General features: G+C 53.1%; 2 protein-coding genes and 1 pseudogene across 3 annotated transcripts in view; 2 read left to right on the forward strand and 1 right to left on the reverse strand.

Annotated features, from left to right (window-relative positions):
* CAPN2 (calpain 2) overlaps positions 1–14,752 on the forward strand; it is a 68,171-nt gene extending 53,419 nt beyond the window's left edge. Inside the window, exons 13-21 of the mRNA XM_075530627.1 lie at positions 822–858; positions 2,010–2,075; positions 4,857–4,914; positions 8,391–8,455; positions 9,271–9,339; positions 10,097–10,175; positions 11,851–11,967; positions 12,163–12,221; positions 13,872–14,752. Of these exons, the coding sequence (XP_075386742.1) occupies positions 822–858; positions 2,010–2,075; positions 4,857–4,914; positions 8,391–8,455; positions 9,271–9,339; positions 10,097–10,175; positions 11,851–11,967; positions 12,163–12,221; positions 13,872–13,895 (574 nt within the window). The 3' untranslated portion in view covers positions 13,896–14,752. The remainder of the gene's footprint in view (positions 1–821; positions 859–2,009; positions 2,076–4,856; positions 4,915–8,390; positions 8,456–9,270; positions 9,340–10,096; positions 10,176–11,850; positions 11,968–12,162; positions 12,222–13,871) is intronic.
* On the forward strand, positions 2,091–4,843 carry LOC142425392 (V-type proton ATPase subunit G 1 pseudogene; annotated as a pseudogene).
* A 3,956-nt stretch (positions 14,753–18,708) lies between the features above and the next one.
* The window catches only part of TP53BP2 (tumor protein p53 binding protein 2), an 83,553-nt gene continuing 82,313 nt past the window's right edge, over positions 18,709–19,948 (reverse strand). For both annotated transcript variants that reach the window (XM_075530636.1, XM_075530646.1), the window contains one exon: positions 18,709–19,598. In XM_075530636.1, coding sequence (XP_075386751.1) covers positions 19,557–19,598 — 42 coding nt within the window. In that variant the 3' untranslated portion in view covers positions 18,709–19,556. The remainder of the gene's footprint in view (positions 19,599–19,948) is intronic.

The raw sequence follows: 19,948 nt of genomic DNA on the forward strand, positions 1-19,948 counted from the left end.
GTGCTAGGTGCTCAGAGTCCAATAACCGGTACAGCGCGTGTGAGGGGACAAGTTGAGGTTACCCCAGCCCCCTCCCCGCTGGCTTCTAGAGAAGGAAGAGGATGAGGGAGGTAAAAGCAAGGAACTGTCCTCAGCCCAAGACAAAGCACTGTGGGAACGTGGTTTCCCTGGAGGACACGGAGGTGTCAGAGTCTGAATGGGTGCACACCAAGCCACCACTGGGGCTGTCTACGACTCCCCCCCCCCCCCGCCCCCCAGCAGCCTTTAGTACAGCTGGTCCACAGGGAGGGGGCTCGGATCCTCTGGAGGAAACATGCTCTGTCCAGCTTACTGCCCCTACTGTCCAATGGCCCAGTACCATCCTTCCTGCCAGCGACAGGCTGCTCTCCTAGGGCAGCCGACCCCTCTTAGCTTCTTGCTGGCCAGACGCAGGAGGACCAAGCCAAACCAGCTCCAGTGCATCCCACAGCCACTGCTGGCCAGCTCATTCCAACTCAGAGCGAACGTAGCGGCCAGGGGAGAACCCCCCTGTGAGTTTCTGAGACTAAGTCCTTACAGGAGTAGAAAGCCCATCTTTCTCCCGTAGTGCAGCTGGTGGTTTTGAACTGATGACCTTGTGGTTCGCAGTTCAATGCACAACCCACCATCGTTCCTCTGGTTTCTGCTGCTTCAGAGACATGTTGCCATAGAAAGTTAGGATAGAGTAACCCCCCAGCACCACCCAGGCTAGACTTGAACTCTGCACGTCAGCAGGGGCATCTGCAGCATCCTCTCATCCCTGGCCCCGCTTCCACTAACACAGCATTTCCTTCTGTTTCCAGAGTTGTTGACGATGAGATTGAGGCCAACCTTGAAGAGGTACTTGCCACTCCTCGGTTCCACCCCCTCTGGCACAGACAACACAGAGATCAGAGGAGCCAAAATCAATTCCAAAGGCTTAATGGGACGCCCACCCTCCACCCTCTGCACCTGGTGGACGCAGCTTGGAACTAGCAGTGCAACCCTTTGCCCAGGCAGCCAGAGTCTGGCAGGGCCAGTCTGTGCCCGCTGGGCAGTTATCCGACTGCACATAGGCCTAGATGATGAGGCTCTTGTTACTCCCCCCTCTCTGCGAGACCCCCATTGTCTATTAACATGGAAGCTGGAGGACAAACTCCCTCAGATTCCTCAGTTCCCAAAGAGGCACTTCTGTGCTAAGTCCTGAAGCGGTTAGGGGCGCCCTGGGGAGCTGCAGACTAGCCCGGCCTTGACAACTGCAGAGGTGGCTGAGACCACCAGCACCACAATGGAGGCCGGGCCTGCGTGTTGCGCCCGCTCTGCCCTGGGCCGGCCAGGCCAGGCAACCCTGCTGCCAGTTGGCCACATGGGCTGAGAGAGAGTCCCTTGGCTGTGCTGACTAGCCTCTGGCAGAATTGTTCCAGCACATTCCAGTGATGAGGCTTGATGCTTCCAAGCTCCCTTTCAAACTCAGAACTCAAACTCACAGCCATCGAGTCAATGCCGACTCCTGGCGAGTCTACGGGAGAGGGTAGAACGGCCCCTGCGAGTTTCTGAGGCTGTAACTCTTTATGGGAGTAGAAAGCCCTGCCACTCTCCTGCAGCGTGGCTGGTGGGTTCAAACAGCCAACTCTGCGATCACAGCCCAACTCGTAACTCCTATGTCACCAGGGCTCCCTGAGTTTTCTTGGGGCAGAGCGTGGAAGGCAATTTGTGGTGGGTGTTAGAGAAGATACCTGCTGCTGAGGACCGAGAGCACAGCGCCTCCTTCCCATGTTGCTTATATTCCTCCGCGTGCTTTAAGTAGGGGGGAACCCCCATTCTGCCATTAGTTCGTTGTTCTGTCCTTTATAGCTTAGTCCCAATAATGAAGAGTGTAGGCCCAAGAGAAACTTCAGAGGAGAGGGCAGAAGGGGAACCTGGAGGGGAGGCCGTGCAGCAGGGCGGCAGGCAGCTTGCACTCGGGCTGGGCTCCGAGCCTCCGTTTCTGAATGTTGCTCCTCACCTTCCAGATTGACGCCAGCGAGGACGACATTGACGATGGGTTCCGGAGGCTGTTTGCCCAGCTGGCAGGGGAGGTAGGTGCCCCGGGACACTCCCCACTGCCCACACCGGCTGATGCAAAGGCAGACACACTATGCTCAAGGCCCAAAGCCACAAGGAGCTCAAACCCAAGTCCTCTGCCACCATGGCCTCCACCCCGGCGGGGCACCCACTGGTGGGGGCTCCTGAGTCTGCAGGGCCCCCTCCGTGGAGCCCTGGGCTCCCCTTGGGACCGGCTGTCTTCTCTGGTCCCTGATCCTTGACTTCCACAAATGGAGGCCAGCTAGGGGAAGGCTTTTAGGGGCCTTCAGGAAGGAGCCTTCAGATCAGATCACCTGACACAAACAACTTACAAACCGGTCTCATGCCCCTCTGTTCTTAAGAATAAGCCCTGGTGGTGCAGTGGTGAAGCATCGGGCCCCTAATTGATGAGGCAGCAGTTCAAAGGTGACAGTAACTCCATGGAAACAGTCCCACCTGTCCTCTAGGGGGCGCTGTAGGAAACCACTCCATGGCATTGGGCATTCTTTTTTTTAAAAAAGAGGGTATCACCGGTTTACCTTGGCCTTTGAATCACTGGCTGGTGTCGCCAGCATGGCCAGCCAGTCGCAAGGCATCCAGCAGCTGCTGCAAGTGGAGAAGCGAGGTGCGGAGAAGGTGTTCAAGACCCGCTGCAAAAGAACCGGTGGCCGGAGCAGGCCAGAGCAGCAGCCTGGCAGTACAGCCTGCCAAGGGAGAAGAGGTCAAGGCCAGAGAAGCTGCGGCTGGTGGATCCCAAGGCAGCTGCAGCAGGGAAGTGCTGAAGGAGACCGGGAAAAGATGACTCTCCTCCAGACCTACTTCCGGCAGAACAGGGATGGTGTCCTGGATACCCTTCTGAGCTCCGTCTGGGGCAGCCACCCAGAAATCCACAAGAACTAAGGCATCATCGAACAGGGAAGAAGGGAGTGCCCGTCCCCTGGATTGGCCTTTTAGATGCTGACTCGCAACAGCCAGCTGTAGCAGAGCCGGAGCCTCATTCTTGCACAAAGGCATTGAATTACTTCTGTATCTGAGAGTGGCCGCCTTCTCTTTTTGCACAGCTGCAAACCAAGCACTTGGTATAGACTTAGAGCTTCTCCAAAGCTTCCAGCTTTTTGCCTCGCATTTCTTATGAATTTAGATATACACGCTTTCTCTATGCCTTTTAGCCGAAGCTGTATAACTTAGCTTTCTTAGCTATCTAGTACCCAAGAGAAAGAAAAATAATTTCTTTGAAGAAAGAAATGTTTGATATTTCATTTCCCCCAATCTTTGAAGGGGGAATAGCAGTGAGTAGCTATTTTGTAATGTGTCAACAGCCGGCTTTAGAATAAATAATCCTTTCTGTTTAAAAGGGTTATAACAATGAACACAGGTTCCCCCGCTATCCAAAAGTACAGATTTCCAATGAAAACTTCTGTAAGCCGAGAAGGCTCAAAGCGAAGGAGCATTTCGCGTTCATTTATGTAAGAAATTCTTTAGAGCTGTGCAGAAAACAAACGCACCAAGTCATACCAAATAACACCCAAAATGAAAACGGCACTGACGCCTGGTGTTCACAGACACAGCTCCAAGCCCCTGGCTTGACGCCGAGCTGAGCTCAGGGAGCCCGATGAGGCCGCTCGCTGTTTGAGGTACGCACATGCTGCAAAACACTGGAAGTGAGTTCTACTGTTTGCCAAAATCCTGTGGATTTCTTGCCGTGAGCGAAAGCCCCATCACTGATGGGGGCCTTTAATAAATGCCCAGTGATGGAACTGGAACCTCGAAAAGCGAGGGCAAGACCTGTACTCTTCTAGTTTGGCCTGCTTTTAGTTTATAGAAATGACTAGATCCTAGCAAATAAGAGCTGCTAATTGTTATTAACGTCCTGGTCATCACTTAAGAGTAAAGATTCTTCGTAATGCAAAAAGAAAACCTCTCAGCCAGGTGGACTGCAAGCCCTGGAACGTAAACTCAGCCCTCCTCCCATGAACTCAAAAAAACCCTTTCTCATGTTAGAGTCGAGAATTGAGCTCTCTGCGGCATCTGCCCTTGAACTCATTCCAGTCTCCCTCTCTGGAGTCAAGGTTCCTCCAAGTGCTAATCCAGGTGCCACCTGCATGCGCTACATACCCACCAGCTTCTTAAGAGAAAATCCATTACGAAGACTCATTTCTAATGAGTGTTAATATGAATTACGTCAGCCAAACCAACTGCCATCAAGTTGATTCTGAGGCAGCGCTCTTCATATACAGGGTTTCAGACTAAGTCTTTACAGGAGCAAACTTCTTCTTTCACGTGGGTCTGAACTGCTGACCTCGCAGCCCACAGCCTAACCAGCCCACAGCGCCACCAGGGCTCCTTGGTGGAAAAAGCACCAACAAAAAACATAATACAAAATGACCAGGCAGTCTTAAACAATGGAGTTTGCTCTTTAGGTTCAAAATTCCAGGTGTGTGAGCAGAGGCTTCACGTCATGAGCTGGGGTGGGGCTGGGCCAGTACTTAGAGAATGCTGGTTTCAGGCACCCCGAGGCCTGAGCTGTGGAGGTTGCAGAAGGCTTGCGGGATGGGAGGATGGAAATAGGCTGAGTAAAACCACAGATAGGAGTGGAGTGGAACTTTCGTGCTAGATCTCCTCTAGAGCAAAAAAAAAAAACTCAGCTGAACTCCAGCCACCTGGGTGATCGGGCCAGGGTCTGAGGACAGCATGCCAGTATCCCTGGGGGCTTCTTTAACACAGATCCACAGTCCTCCAGACCATCCTGCCTCGGGTGCTACAGGGTGGTAACTGCTCTGATTGTGTGTCCGCAGGATGCGGAGATTTCAGCCTTCGAGCTGCAGACCATCCTGAGAAGAGTCCTCGCCAAGCGTAAGTCCCTCCTCCTGCTCCCTCCTTCCCGGTCCACACAGCGGCTGTTCTGACCAAACCCATTATGCCTTCCAGACCCATCACATGGTCACGGGAAGACCAGGCTCAAGTCGCTTCTTAATGCCAGGGTTGCAAAAAACACTAAAGGTCTCCAGAGTGTAGAACCCACAATGCAAGCCCAGGAGCTGGCAGCTACATGTGTCCTGGACACCAGGGGACATGACTTCCTTATCTGAAACGCAGCCGTGCTAAACCCTAGCTCTCAGTGTGGTGCAAGTCTTCCCTGGGGACACGTGGGCACAGCCGAGCACAGAGCCCGGCTGGAGAAACAGCAGCTCATCCAATGACTGAGGAGTAAGAGAAACTGAGGCTGCCCAGAGACATCCCTGGCTCTTGCGGTGTAGTCCGTGGGGAATCGCTCTCACAGCAGCCACAGCCCAGGGATGAAGCCGGCTGGAAAAAGAATCAGACCCTCTTAGGCTCACACTCAGACTGAACAGGCCACACAAGTCGGTGCCGACTCATAGTGACCCGATAGCGCAGGGAGAACTGCCTCTGGGGGTTTCCAAGACTCCAACTCTTTTTGCAGGAGTATTTCTCCCTCGGAGCTGCGGATGGTTTTGAATTGAGCTTATGGTTCGCAGCCCAGCGCTTAACTAAGGGAAAGGATAAAAACCTAGGCTCCCAATTGAGTGTCTTTGAGTTGAAACTCTAGCCCAGGCTGCAGGGTTTCCACAAGAGTCAAAACTGGATAGCAACCCGAGGAAGGAGTTAGACTGTTAAACTGGTGTGTTGGCACCACTTCTCTGCCAGGTTAAATAATTCATTGCAGTGGGCCCACAGAGCTCACAGGCCATTCTCACGGTTGTGTCTATTAAGGGAGTAACAGGCTACAGTTCAGGATCAGGAATGCTCAGGATGTAGTCCTTCAAATCAGGACAGCCTCTTCTCAGCTCTGCCCACAGATAGGCCTCTCTCTGGCCCTTGGCTTCTTGTCCCCATGCCCTGCTTGGGAAAGTACCAATGCTTCTTAGCTCCTACAACAAGTGCCCAGAGGCACCCTACTCCACCGCGAAGCCTCAACCTGAAGGTGCTCGGCTGTCTCCCTAAGTGAGTTGGCATGCCCAGTGTGGCCCTCATTCGGAGGGCTAGGAAGCCTGCCAGACCGACTGCTGCTCTCCTGGCTCTGCTTCTGCGGTCTCTGCTGTGCTTGCCACTACTTCCCCTTCCCCAGGCCCTCTCTAATACTACAGCTCTCTGTCTCCTGCTATAAAAGGGTCTCAGTATGAGGACACCGGGTCCAAATGACACGCTTCATTCCTGGCTCTTCTTTCTCAATCGCAGTTAAGACCTGCCTCCGCTCTGGACTGGCTCTCTTTTTAAGCCTAGTAGGATGGTAAAACTGACCAATCCCCTCATTAGGGTTTCATGCACCTCATTTACATGCCCCCCACATGGGTTCTGTGCACCTTATTTTCATTAGCATCAGCTGTCCAATCCCCTTTGGTGGGCCACAGCATTATCGGCAATATCCCTATCCAATCATTGTATGGGAGTCACAAAGACTTTAGCTCACGCCAAACCAAACTCACTCCCGTCAAGTAGAGTCTGACTTATACTTACCCTACAGGATGAAGTAGAACTGCTCCTTTGGGTGTCTGAGGCTGTCAATTTTTTTTTGTTGAGGCTGTCAATCTTTATGAGCGCAGATAGCCTCATCTTTCTCCCGTGGAGTAATGATGGGTTTGAACTGCTGACCTTGGAGTTAAGCAGCCCAACTCAACCCACTATCCAACCAAGTAATCCATTGGCCCGCCCAGGCCCAGGGTCCTCACACACCTTTACACCTGTTCACGGTTTATGTGGAAAATACCCCGGGATTGACTGTTCCACCCGTTGCTCACCACTGGTGGGCAGAGGGAAGAATACGTACATGTTCATATAAAGGGGGCCTATAACTTTCCTGGAAAAGCAAAACAGAAAGATAATACAATTTCCTACAAACCTTTGAAAGCCCCTTTGTATATGTGAAAATGTCAATATATGGATATATGCATATGTACACATTGATAAATACATGTAGTGTAGAGACATATATGTGTGGTATAGGTATGTGTGTATGCTGTTAGTTGCCACCAAGTGGGCTGACTCACAGTATGCTGAAGGTGAGGGCTGAGCGCTGGGGACCATCTCTGGAGCAGTCTCTCAGACTTCCAGGGACTTCGTTCCCTCTGACAAAGGAGGAGATGACCTTGAACGCAACCCCACAAGCGAAAAATGACTCCACCTTTTAGAACCACAGGGTACAAAGGCCCGAGTCAGCCTCCCATGCCATCGCATATGGTGGCCCTGGACACAAAATCCCTCCTCCCTTGTCCAGTGGCTACAGACCACTGGCTACATGCAAGCTGGGTGAGGCGCAGAGCTCTCAGCAGGAGCCCACCCAGCAGAGAGAGCCAGGGACACGCCCAGGAGGCTTGGTCCTCACCCTCCCTGCACGATGTCGGAGGTGTGATGGCATTCACTCCTAAGGCCACCAGGCACAAGTGTGAGCTCACAGGGCTCTTCAGACTTGTGGCAGTCATGAGCCCAGGACACTGAAGCCTCTTTGTTTCTGCACAGATGGGAGGGGTGGACCTCCTGACACACAGGCCTCAGAGCCCTGCGCCCCTCCCCCAGTGGCCTGGGGACTGGCCTCTGCACGCAGCTTTGGGCCTCAACTGCAAGCACAGCCAAGGACAAGGGATGCTCAGGACTGCTGGCCGCTGGGAGGCCTGCCTGTGTCCCAAGGCTGGCTGCATGCGCCCTAGCTTGGCGGTTACCCCAACAGGGCACTTTTTGCAAAAACATTACAGAAGTGTGGGCTTCTTGTGACTGGTGTGTGGGGACACAGCCACCCCACGAGCCCGGCTCACCCTGTGGAGCACCAGCCGGCCCTCAGACTCCCCACCTCAGAGCAGTGACCACCCCTGGGCCCTCTGGTCACCTCGCCCTGCCTGGCACCCACAGCTGACCTGGCACCTGTCAGCGCAGACAAGGAGCCCATGGGTAGTACGAGCTGCTGACAGGTTGGGGTGCTAATGAGAATTTTGCAGTTCAGGTTCACCCAGCAGTGCACTGGAATGTAGGCCCCTGAAATCCCCATGGGGCACCATTCTGCCCCGACGCACATGAGGTCACCACGCTGTCAGGCCAGGTGGAGGCAACTGGCCTCTAATGAAGCGCTGTTCGTGGCAGACACAGAGCAGCCAGGCAGTGCAGCACGCCCGGTGCTGTCCCCGGTCGCAAAGCCTTAGCTACGTGGAGCTGTTTAAACCATTAACGTGAGCTACATGGAGAGGTCGCCACGTTTCCAGCCCTCTCCAGCCACACATGGCTGGTGTGGTTGACTGGAGGACTGTGCATCTAGAACATTCTCCCCACAGGGTTCCTTCTGCTCTGGAAGGCTTTCTTCTCACGCGTGTTCTGTCTTCTAGGCCAAGATATCAAGTCCGACGGCTTCAGCATCGAGACCTGCAAAATCATGGTTGACATGCTAGACGTATCCTTGGCTGTGTGCTAGAGCGAGCTCCTCAGAACCAGGGGTCCGCCCACGCCCGTCGCCCTCTCCCTGTCAGCGGGTGGCTCTGCTCCACGCCCCGAGCGGGGGGCTGCTGTCAGCACTGGCCTCCCTCACTAGAGAAATGGGAGACCCCGCTGGGAAAGAGAAATGCCAAGCCCGCACTATGCAGCCCACCCAGCACGCCCCCCAGTCCTGCTAGAGCAGCGTGGGGTTGCCTTCTGAGTGACAGCTGGCCCTGCCCGTCCCTGGGGAGCCTCCCCAGCGGATGGCATAGGTCTGCTCTCTCGGGCCGAGATCTCCTTCTGAGGGCTCTCTTCGCCTGTGCTCTGGCACCTTCCGAGGACACTGGCCACAGGCCACCCAGGGCCCGGAGCAGTCCCTCATCCTCGCCCCTCCTGTTGCTCATGCCCGACGAGCAGGGGTGGTTGGGAGCCACCTGAGCCTCCTGGAAGCTGTGTCTAGTAGTGGACTCTCGGGGATAGACCCCATCGTGTGGCTCCCCACCCAGAGCCTCTTGGAAATACTCCAAAAGAGGGCAAGGGCCCACCCCTGGGGAGCCACCGAAGCTCTCTCACTAACAGGTCGTTTTAGGAGGGATTGGGGCATCCCCCCAGTCAGTGCAGCCACCTGAACCAGCAGAGAGCCGGCCCACCTCCGCCCCACCCTGCAGCCCCTCTGGGGAGAGTCAGCGGGTGTGCCAGTCTCCTAGTGGCCTTGCAGCGCTGAGCAGGCCTGATCCAGCTGGGAGGGCGGATCAGGACCAGACTCCGAGAGCTTTCCTTAGCCAAGGGCAGTCGGATGGGAGCGGGAAGCTGGGGCTGAAGGAGTTCTACATTCTCTGGACGAAGATTCAAAAGTACCAAGTAAGGTCCCCGAGGGCAAGACAGGAGGGCTGGGGACCTGTGCAGGGTCACATGCTAGACACACACTTTAAGACAAGAGCGGCTTTTCCGGAGAGGGTTAGCCACGGGGCGCTGAGAGCGAGGCAGGGCGGGCTGGGTAAATACTGCCAGTGACCTCAAAAACACCAAGCAAGGCGGTCGCATGTTAAGTCCCCTTCCTCTGCCTCTGTCCGATTAGTTACTACTACAAATGCAGGCTTCTAAAAACCGCTGATACCGAGGACAACCTGCAAAGACGGTGTGGCCCCCTCCTACCTGGGTTTGTAGCAGCTCGAGTATAAGAATTACCCCAAGACAGAGCATGGGCCCCGGATATCTGCTGTCGTTGGTTGGGAAGCCCAGGGTGGTGAGGACTTGGTGAAAGGCAACCTGCTGTGCCTGCTTACCAAGGCAGTCCAATGAAGCCCACAAACCACGAAGCTTTTTTGTCAAGATGCAATTACAACCCAACCTGTTGCTAGCGGGTCATCACCACTCAGAGCAGCCCGAGCAGAACTGCCCCACAGGGTTTCCAAGGCTGCAACCTTGACAGAGGCAGGCCGTCTCATCTGCCTCCCACAGAGCAGCTGGTGGGTTCGAACCAGTACTCTTTGGGTTAGGGGCTGAGCAGAGAGCTCTGTCACCAGGGACAAGCTAGAAAGTCCTAGATTAGGAGAAGTCCATCCCCAATCAGTTCTACTCTGCGTCATGGGCCTTGCCACTGTATTCTATGTTCCAGAAAATTTACCGGGAAATCGACGTGGACAGGTCTGGAACCATGAATTCCTATGAGATGCGGAAAGCGTTAGAGGAAGCAGGTACTTTTTCATAACCTCTGTTCCCTTCTCCCTTCTCTGCAGAGTAGGTGGCCTTATTCTAGATAATACACAGTTTGTTCCACTGCAAAGTGGGTGCTGGCTGGACACAAGCATCCTTTCACTCGCCTCCCTCATAAGAACTTCTTGAGAAAGCACGATGATGGAATCCTCCCTCCTTCTCGAGAAGCCCGACAGCCTTCCAGGCAGACAGAGCCCGTTTGCCACAGGCTGCCCCGGACAACACCGGGGTGAAATGGAATGTTTTAGTCCAGGACTGAGGGCACATCCTTAGCTGAAGTAGATAGCAATCATGGGGCATGAGCTTAAGGTACCAACAGAGAGAGACTTTGGGCACGACAAGTGTGACACCAATGTTAAAAGGACACACCCAACATCACTGCCATCACTCCTAGAGACCCTGTAGGGCAGAGAATTGCCCTATGGGTTTCCCAGACTTAACTTTTAATGGGAGTAGTAAGCCTTATCTTTCTTCCACAGAGCAGCTAGAGCAGTGGTTCTCAACCTGTGGGTCGCCGTGACCCCTTTGGGGGTCGAACGACCCTTTCACAGGGGTCACCCGATTCATAACAGTAGCAAAATTACAGTTATGAAATAGCAACGAAAATAATTGTATGGTTGAAGGGTCACCACAACATAAAGAACTGTACTAAAGGTCGAGGCATTAAGAAGGTTGAGAACCACTATGCTAGAGGTTTCGAACTGTTGACCTTGGAGTTAGCAGCCCAATGTGTAACCTGTTATGCTATCAGGGCTCCTTTGAAAACATGATTCTCCCTGCCTGCAAGTCACTGCTGACTCATAGAGACCCCGTGGTTTCCTGAGAATGTAACAGTTTATGGTAGTAGAAAGCCCAGACCTGCTGGTGGTTTTGAACGGCTGCCCATGCGGGTCACAGCCCTATGCATAACTGTGAGTTGGTAGGACTGATGGATCAGTTGAGACATAATGCAGCCTCCCCAAAGACAGTGGTTTCATACGACAAGGCTTCTCTCATATAACAAACCAAGCTCAAGCTGTTCCCGGCGCCTGCGTGCTGGCAGGGCCCTGGGCTCCTTCTGCCCTGTTGCTCCCCCACCCTTCATCCACGTGACCCACGGCGGTCACGGGAAGATGACGAAAGGGAAGGCACACACAACTACTGCTCACATGTCCCTGGCAGCTCTCCTCCCCAAGGCTGCACACAGCTTCCAGGGAAGCTGGGAGCGCGGCCTTTGTGCGAGGCAGACCGGGCCCACTAAGTATACTGTAACCACGGAAAAGGGAGCATTACTAGTAGGTGCTGCGAATCACTTCTGCCACATCCACCCTGGAAGAATCTGCTTTCCAAGATGATTCTGAGCTAAACAGAACAATAGAGGCATGACTAACACCATGGGTATAGGAAACGGCAAGGGAAGTCTTGGCGGGCAGGAAGTAGGTTTGACCACAGGGTGTTAGTAGCTACGGAAACGTGAGAAGGCAGTGGCAGGGTGAGGGTGAACAGGGCAGAGGAAGCAGCTGAAGGCCCTGGCTTGGCGAAGTAAAACCCGTCTCGTGGCAGCCAAGGCAAAAGCAGTAGCTGATCTCATGTAAAGTGCCACGCCACCGCCCAGGAGCAGAGCTGCGTGGCAGTGACCTGCTTAGCAGTCCCTTTGACCGTTCACTATCACCTTAGGTTTCAAGCTGCCCTGTGAACTCCACCAAGTCATCGTGGCTCGGTTCGCAGATGACCAGCTCATCATCGATTTCGACAATTTCGTGCGGTGTTTAGTTCGTCTGGAGACACTCTTCAGTAAGTGGAGATGGGCCTCCGTTCTCAGTATCACAGTGCAGTCAGTGTGAGCCGCCGCTGGGAGAGGATGCATTTGGGGATGGAGGGAAGAATTAACAGCCGTAGCACTCCAGTGGAGTCCCCTGCCCAATCGGGAAAGAGGCTGTGTTCCAGCCAGAGCATTTACACCATCGTGCGCTCCCTCCTTCTTTCCAGAGATATTCAAGCAGCTGGACCCGGAGAACACTGGGAAGATAGAACTCAACCTGATCTCCGTAAGTCACCCACCGGCCACCCCATTCCCATGGGGCGGGGAAGGGCTGACCTCTGAGTGACAGAGACCTGTGGCATGTGGACAGCCTTTAAAAACCCCTTTCAAAAAAGCCTTTTGTTCTGCCAGGAAATGGCCCATAAAGAGGCTATTTGCAGGGCTCTCCCTACTGCCTGTGGCATCCCCAGGCCAAGACGGCACATCTGCTCCCTGGCCCTGGGAGCTTGGAGTTGAGTGCCAGGGTGCACTCCGGGGAGGTGACTGCGAGCAAAGCACGTGCTGGTTAGCATGCACGGGAGAAGGCGCTCATACAAAGAAAGCCCGCAGGCGCAATCCAACTTGTGTTTGGGGAGCTCTTGCCATTCTTGGAGCTACTTAAGACACACTGAGGCTGGCGCTCTTCTCGGCTCCTCCCCTCTAAAATGAAAGGAGCGGTCGCACTAAGTCTGCCCTGAACCATGATTGTCCGCGTGTGTCTGGACCCCGCAAGGCTCACCTGCAGAATTCTCACGCATCTCCGTGAAGCTGGCAGCAGTGGGGTGACAGAACAGCCTCTCGCTTCCTACCCAGCCTTTTAATCATTCTGGTCGGATAACCGATTGCCCTAGTCCCACCTCTCTGCACTGCCTGCCTACTTAGTCCAACCCACGCCATTCCCTCTGAGACACACCTGTCTGCTGCCTTGCCCTGCTCTATTTCTGCATCTCACCTGCGCAGGCCCCCAGCACAGCCTAGCCTTCGTTGCCCAGGGCAGGCAGTGCCTCGCACGTCTCTCCTGGGTGTGCAGGCCTTGCAGCCGGAGCTCAGTCTCGTGGGAATGCTGGGAGCAGCTGACACCCAGGCGCTGCCCCAGATTGGTGAGAGCAGAAGTGATTTGAAGTTGCCCACATCATTTTCAAGTGGACCAAAGTGTAAAGGCTTCCTTAAGGTTGTTTACACCCCAAATTAGCCTTCGCTGTTGCCTGCTCCGGGGCAGAGACCAGTGAAAGGCTCATTTATGAAGGCGGAGCTCACGTGCTTGCCATCAGCCCTGTAATGCAATTTGTGATCACTGGTTCATGTAACACACAGGTGACGGAGAAAGCCCAATCCCACCGCCCTCTGTCTCCAAGCAGCCCTGCAGAGGGTTTCCCAGGCTTACGGGAGCAAAGAGCCTCATCTGTCTCCCAAGGAGCAGTTGGTGGGTTTGAACCGCCGACCTGTGGTTAGCAACCCAATACCTAACCCAGAGTGCCACTAGAGCTCCTTACACGTGCAACATGCTGGACTTTAGAAATCAAGTAGGGAAAAAGAAAACAATGTAACTTCGTGTGCTGAGATCTTAGCCCTTGATCGTTTTTTCTCGTTTAAAAGTCAGTCTTTCCGAGCAATAGGGACTTTAAGATAGCCTTTAATTAAAAATATGGTCACCAAATGGGCTTGAGGGCTGCCTGGATTGCGCAGAGGTGAAAGCACTTGGCTGCCAACGGAAAGGTTGGCAGTTCACCCCCACCAGCCGTTCCGTGGCCATCTTCTTGTGTACGTTAACAGGCTCGGCACCCACAGGGCGGGCCTTCTCCACCCTGCAGGCTCGCTGCGAGCTGGAACCGACTCCAGGGCCAGGGCCGGGCCCAGGGTTTGTTTGGGAACTGACTTGTTTCTTCCTCCCTCCCAGTGGCTCTGCTTTTCTGTACTCTGAAGTCAGCCACCCAGCCTGACGGACAACTTCTCCAGAAAGAAAACCCAGGACCCAGCTTCCACAGAGGGAGACTTTTTATCTGGACCTTGAAATTATGAGAACATTTACTTAACTGATGATTAAAGCAAACCATGGATACTGCACTTTCAGATAGCCTAGTAAAAGATTTACTTATCATCCTCTTCACCCTAGGGAAGCTTGAAACCTGTACACAGTATGTACTTTTTACTCTGCCACACGCTGCAATACTAAGGATAAAATGCAGGGAGGAGTTGTTAGCCTGAAGGGACCCGCACAGGCCCTTGAGGGGGACATTGAAACTGACCATGGCAGATGCCACAGCTGCGATCTGAACTCAGACAGCTGCCCAGTCACTGCCGTGTCCCTTGAGCAAATCGGGGGAAGTGACATCAGCAAGGGATGTCGTCCCAGGTGCACAATCTCCCCTCTACAATTCAGGTCCCACCCTCGTGCAGTTTGATAGAACACGGATTAGTAACAGGAGTCATTCGACTTAAAAGCCGGTCCTTGAGCTTGCATTTGGCCTCATGCACGTCGTCATCGTCAGGGACACCGAGTGCCACCCTGATGGTCCAGCGAAGCCCCCACACACACACAAGACCAGGTGTCCAGCTGCGAACCCACAGAATGAAGGAGCAGATGCTGTTTGGGCCGCCTGAAAACTTCCCACCTCCAGGGTCCCTGCATGCAGTCGGGGGGCGGGGATGGGGTCTGTCGAAACTGGCAAGCCTGTTCCCTGGCTTTACCTTGGGAAAAACGCTAGCTACGTGATAAAATACCGCCTGTCGCCTTATCTTCCGAATGTCCTGTGCAATAAAGAGCCCCGTGCGATTGCAGCGGTCGTGCGCTCCTTCTTGGGGGGGTCTTCATGGGGGGGGGCGGTTTGTGAGCACACAGGGAGCACTGGGTCCCACTTTCATGGGGGACGGTGCAAGGCACACCTCTGCAGCCATATGTTAATGGCATCCCACCTACAATGAAGGTGTGGAACCCCACATTCTCAAAACTCAGTTGAGAAGCTCTGGTAATCTGGTCCCAAAGTAAGCTCAGCTGAGATTTCGACTCCTAAGGAGACCCGGGCACCCCACCTAAGTCCCTGCTTTACCTGCCACCTTGATTTCACGGGTCAGCTCTCAGTGCGGTGAGGAGCAGGAAGGGGCGCAGCGGCCTCATGCTGACTACACGGTGGTCGGCCGCCATGCTCCTGGAGGAAACAAAACGGGAGCAGCGGCACGGGGTGACGAGAAAGGCAGGAGCAATCCCGGTGCCTCATGGAGAGGTGGACTTCCCAAGCTCATGCAAGCGCTTCCTTACAGATCTTCCTGCTGGCGAGTGGTTGAGAGCACAGGTGACAGGGCCCCTGCGGATACGGTATCCATCCACACAGGTGTAGGGAGAGAGATGCTGCAGGAGATCCTCGATGGCGGGGGAGCCACACAAAAGATGATGGGATCATGTGGGTTCGGTTTGCTTTGGACATCTGTTTGCTACCGACTGTGTTGTTGCATGTAAGTGGCTGAGGCTTTCATTCGCAGGTGTTCAAAGACAAAGGTCAGGCTGATCGATACTGAAAACCAAAGGCGGTGATAATGATAAACAGAGAATCTGTTTATTACCCCATCATTACTCGGGGGCCAGACCAGGTTGGAAAATGGGCAAGGAGAGGGGCTGAAAGATGAGGGGGCTGGCCCTCATAAAACCAACCAAATTCTGCCTTCAAGTCAATTCTGGCTCCTGGGCACCTGGCAGGACAGGGTAGAACTGCCCCAGTGGGTTCTGAGACTGTAACTTTACAGGAGCGGAGTAGGGGGAGAAGCCCCGTCTTTCTCCTGAAATATGAGCAGGGCCTAGAGGGGCTACATACGGAGGCACCACATCCAGGATGAGGGGCTGGCAGTACAGTCAGGGAGACGTGGGGGCGGCGCTGAAGGGGAGGGTCTTCCGGGAGGAAGTAGAAAGCGGGAAGGCAGAGAAGGCAGCCCCTCCCAGTCAGCACTGGGGCCGAGCGCCCAGCCGCTGGGCTCACCGTGAGCTTAAGTAGGACATCATATATACGAGTCTGCTGGAGCCTCAAATATAAGATGAAATTAAAAGAAGAGAAGGTTTATACTTATAACAAATTTAGAAGAGAGATGGGCAAGGTGATCGCCCGTAGAATCATCATCCAAAGGCAAACCCTTGATAGTTTGGTACATTTCTTCCCACTAATTCCCCATGCCTATTAGTGTGTAATTGTCATCACTTTACAATCACGCACATGTGCCCACACAGATGAGGCATTCAGGTGGCATAATGGTTATTAGGCTGCTGTCAAGGTCAGCGGTTCTAAAGTAGCAGCTGTGCCATGGGAGGAAAGACGAGGCTTGTACTGCCATTAAGGGTTCCAGTAGGAACCTCTGGGGAGGGAGTGGGGTCCGACCCTGTCGTATTCTAGGTTCCAGTGGAGTGAGAAGGGACTTGATGGGGGGTGAACTGAGAGGCTGGTATTTTACAAGGGAAAAAACTTGGATGATAAAGCAAAGCCCCTGCACTGTGTACGTACCAACTCAGCCTGATCTGCTTCATGAGAAGAGTTACCCCTTCGCCTGTGTGGCAGTCTGAGGGCACCCCTCCATCAGAGCCCCCTCCCCACACACACTTTCTTTCCTCACACCTCACTGACTGCATTCTGAAACACACTTTACACACCCCAGCCCGCAGGCACCTCACACACACCCTGGCTGGGCCAAGCTTCCGGGGTACCTGTATACACGGGGCCTCTTTATCATGATCTCCCCGCTCCTCCCCTGCCACTGTCTAGCTGGCAGCCCTGTCACTCTTCTAAAGCTGCCACCTGGCATATCAACAATCGCCTCCTAATGCCCAGTCCTGCCCCCGGTCCTGAGCAGCTCTCCCCACGGCTTCCTTCTGTTCTACCCACTTGGCACCCATCCCCCTCTGAGGCCTCACACTTACACGCTGCCCCTTTCCACAGGGCCCAGGCTCCAGTTGCTCCCCCACCCCACCCCCACAAAGAGGTGACTGCAACATCAACTAGACACCCAAACTGGAAAAGATCAAGCCATACATTCAACATTAGGAAAATGACTGGACGAATCCCCTAACAAAGTTACACAGCAACCAAGGTCAGGTTCATAAATACTTACCAGGATAAACAGAACAACAGAGAATTGCTTAAACTGCATGCTTTTATTTATATAAAGGAAAAAACCAGTAACAGACATGACTTAAAGAGAAATAGGCCCAACTACTTATGAACAGAGGTCGGCTCTGAGTGGTCGTTTCCCTTTCCGTACGCCTGGATGGCTCTTGCCGAAGTGTCTGTATGCACGGGACTTCCTGTGATTTCCTCAGCTGGTCTGCAGGGTTTCGGGAAGTGCGAGTCTTAAAGCTCACGGATTAGGAAGCAGAGCTCTGCGGGATCAACTGGGGCAGATGGAGTGGTCAGGGCAGGCAGCCCAGGATCCCTACTCACTTCCTACCGACACAGTAACAAATTACCACAAATGGACCGATTTAAAACACCCATTACCTCATGCTTTGCAGGCTAGACGTCCATATGGGGCTGGACACAAGTCAAGGTTATGTGCAGGCAGGGGCTTCCTGGAGACGCAGCAGAATCCACTTCCAGGCACACTCAGGTAGCTGGCAGTGCTGTGCCTTGTCTGTGGGCCTGAGGGCCTCAATTTCCTTGTTGAGCTTCAGGAGGCTGCCCACAGTCCCTCGTCTGTGTCCCACTTCACCATCAGAGGCGGCAATGGCCACTGCTACTCCTTCCCATACTGCCCATCCCTCTGGCCTCCCTTTTCTGTTGTTAAGGGCTTGTATGATTCCACTGCCCACCCAGTAACCCGGGATGCTCTAAGGTCAGCTGGTGAGCGGTCTTACCCCTGCCAAGTCCTTTCAGTGTTTCCTGGTTGGGAAGAACCAAAGGGCAACAGTATCTTCAGCATCCTGCTCACCTCCCGCCTTCTGCCACATAGTCTGTGTTGTTACTACTCTATCCCTCTGTCCCACCACAAGTCCACTGCCATCGAGTGGATTCCAACTCACGGGACAGGGATCCCAGAGGACAGAGCAGACCTGCTTCCCTATGGTTTCGGAGACTGTCAATCTTTGTGGAAGTAGAAAGTCCCGTCTTTCTCCCTCAGAGTGGCCAGTGGGTTCAAACTGCCGACCGTGCGTTTAGCAGCCCAACATGTAACTAACTCACCACACCACCGCCCACCCACCCACCCACCCACCCACCCCTCTGAAAGGTGTGGGATGGTCTTTCTTTCCTTGCTAGAATTTAGCTACTTGTAAACATATAAACCTATACACTAGTGACCATTGGTTCTCATTGTATCTTCCTTTGAGTAAAATAGTTTCACTAAACAAAATGGCTTCAAAAACAGCTCACACACTTAGCAACCTTTCCCCCTGCCAATCAACGTGTACAGAACATCACACACCAGAACCGCTCAAGGTAAAGAGACAAGCAAGCTTCTCCAATTATGACCCTTGCTCGGGTCTTAGAAAATACCGACTTCCATTCTGACAGCCACCCTAAAGCTCATGAATTGTAAAACCAGGAGTTTTCTTTTTCTTTTTTTGCCTCTCTGGGAGTTTTCTTAAGAAAGACTTCCTGCATTTAATTCCACGGAAATTAAGGAAATCTTACTACAGAAACCATGTTTGCTTTAATAAATTCATTCTTTTTCAGTGGGGTAGGATATCCAAAGGCTTGTGAATCTTAAACAAAGGTGGTGTACAACATCAAAAACCAAAGGTTGAAATGGAAAATGTTTGTTATACAGCAATGGATCCCCCCTACACACACACATACACATACACAGACACACACAGACACAAACCAAAAACAAGTAAAAGGTGTAGGGACAAAAAATTTCATTTTATTACAATTATTTTCAAGTCAGCTAAGATTCTGACAAATGTTACAGCTAAGTCTCTAACAAGTCTACTTTCCACGATACAAAAGACAATAAATATAGTCTCAAATTCAGCTAAAGAACACGATTTGAAATCTAATTACCTGTAGTGTGGCTTGGTTGCAATATTTCAAACATGTAACTTAAGATGCTACAAGGGCTGAAGTAATAAAGTTACTGCTCATGCACAACCAACCAACAGCTCTTCACTGGCAACGTACAACTGTGCAGCGCATCAGCCTTCACTCTGGTCCCCTGAGGGTCCCCGGCGCCTGGGGATGGTCAGCGGGGGTGCCACGGTGCCACGGGTCCTTTCTGGCGCGAGGACTGATGCCAGGACAGGTGCTACAGAGCCGACAGAGCTGGCTCTCCCACTAGCAAAATAAATGTCTTTCTTGTTTGTTTTTTTTTAAGCCCAGGATTGTCACTGTCTTTCTGAGTGAGGTCAGGAACACCTAGGCCCCAGGCAGCACCCACAGGCCCGCTTCCTTCGGAGCCGTTTCCCTGGGCTGAATTTCGTCCTCCCTGAAGAGGGAATTGATTCTTCATTCGATCCTTCATTTTCTTCCAGAGCATTCCCAGTGCTTCCAAGCTACATTGTCATCAAAATAAATCTTGTAAAAAAATGTTTTCCCCCCGAAATACCATGGTATTACTTCTTCTTAGCAACAACCGATTATTTCTTCATGAAATAAAGCTCTGTCGTGTTTCAGGCCAAGCTCCTCTGTCTCGGTTTGATCCTTGGGTAGAGCTGTGAGAGAGTTCATAAGACACTTAAACACCACCCAGAAACATAAGGGTATAACACAATCAAAAGAAATGCGGGGGGGGGGATGGTGGTGTGTGTGTGTGTGTGTGTGTGTGTGTGTGTGTGTGTGTGTGTGTGTGTGAGACAGGGACTCCTTCTGCTGCATGGCGTGCCCGGCACTGCCTGAACACACAGCTGCTCCGACAGCCACGCCGCAAGACGCCACCCTTTCACAGCCGATTCATGTGAACTCCAAGCCTAGCCCCTCCGTGATGGGCCATGCATTACATTTCCACAAATCAAGTTTCACAAGGAGCACTGATTGCTAAAGGCACGTGCAATACGCTCAGACT

This window comes from Tenrec ecaudatus, chromosome 1 (assembly GCF_050624435.1).
Source record: "Tenrec ecaudatus isolate mTenEca1 chromosome 1, mTenEca1.hap1, whole genome shotgun sequence".
NCBI lineage: Eukaryota > Metazoa > Chordata > Mammalia > Afrosoricida > Tenrecidae > Tenrec > Tenrec ecaudatus.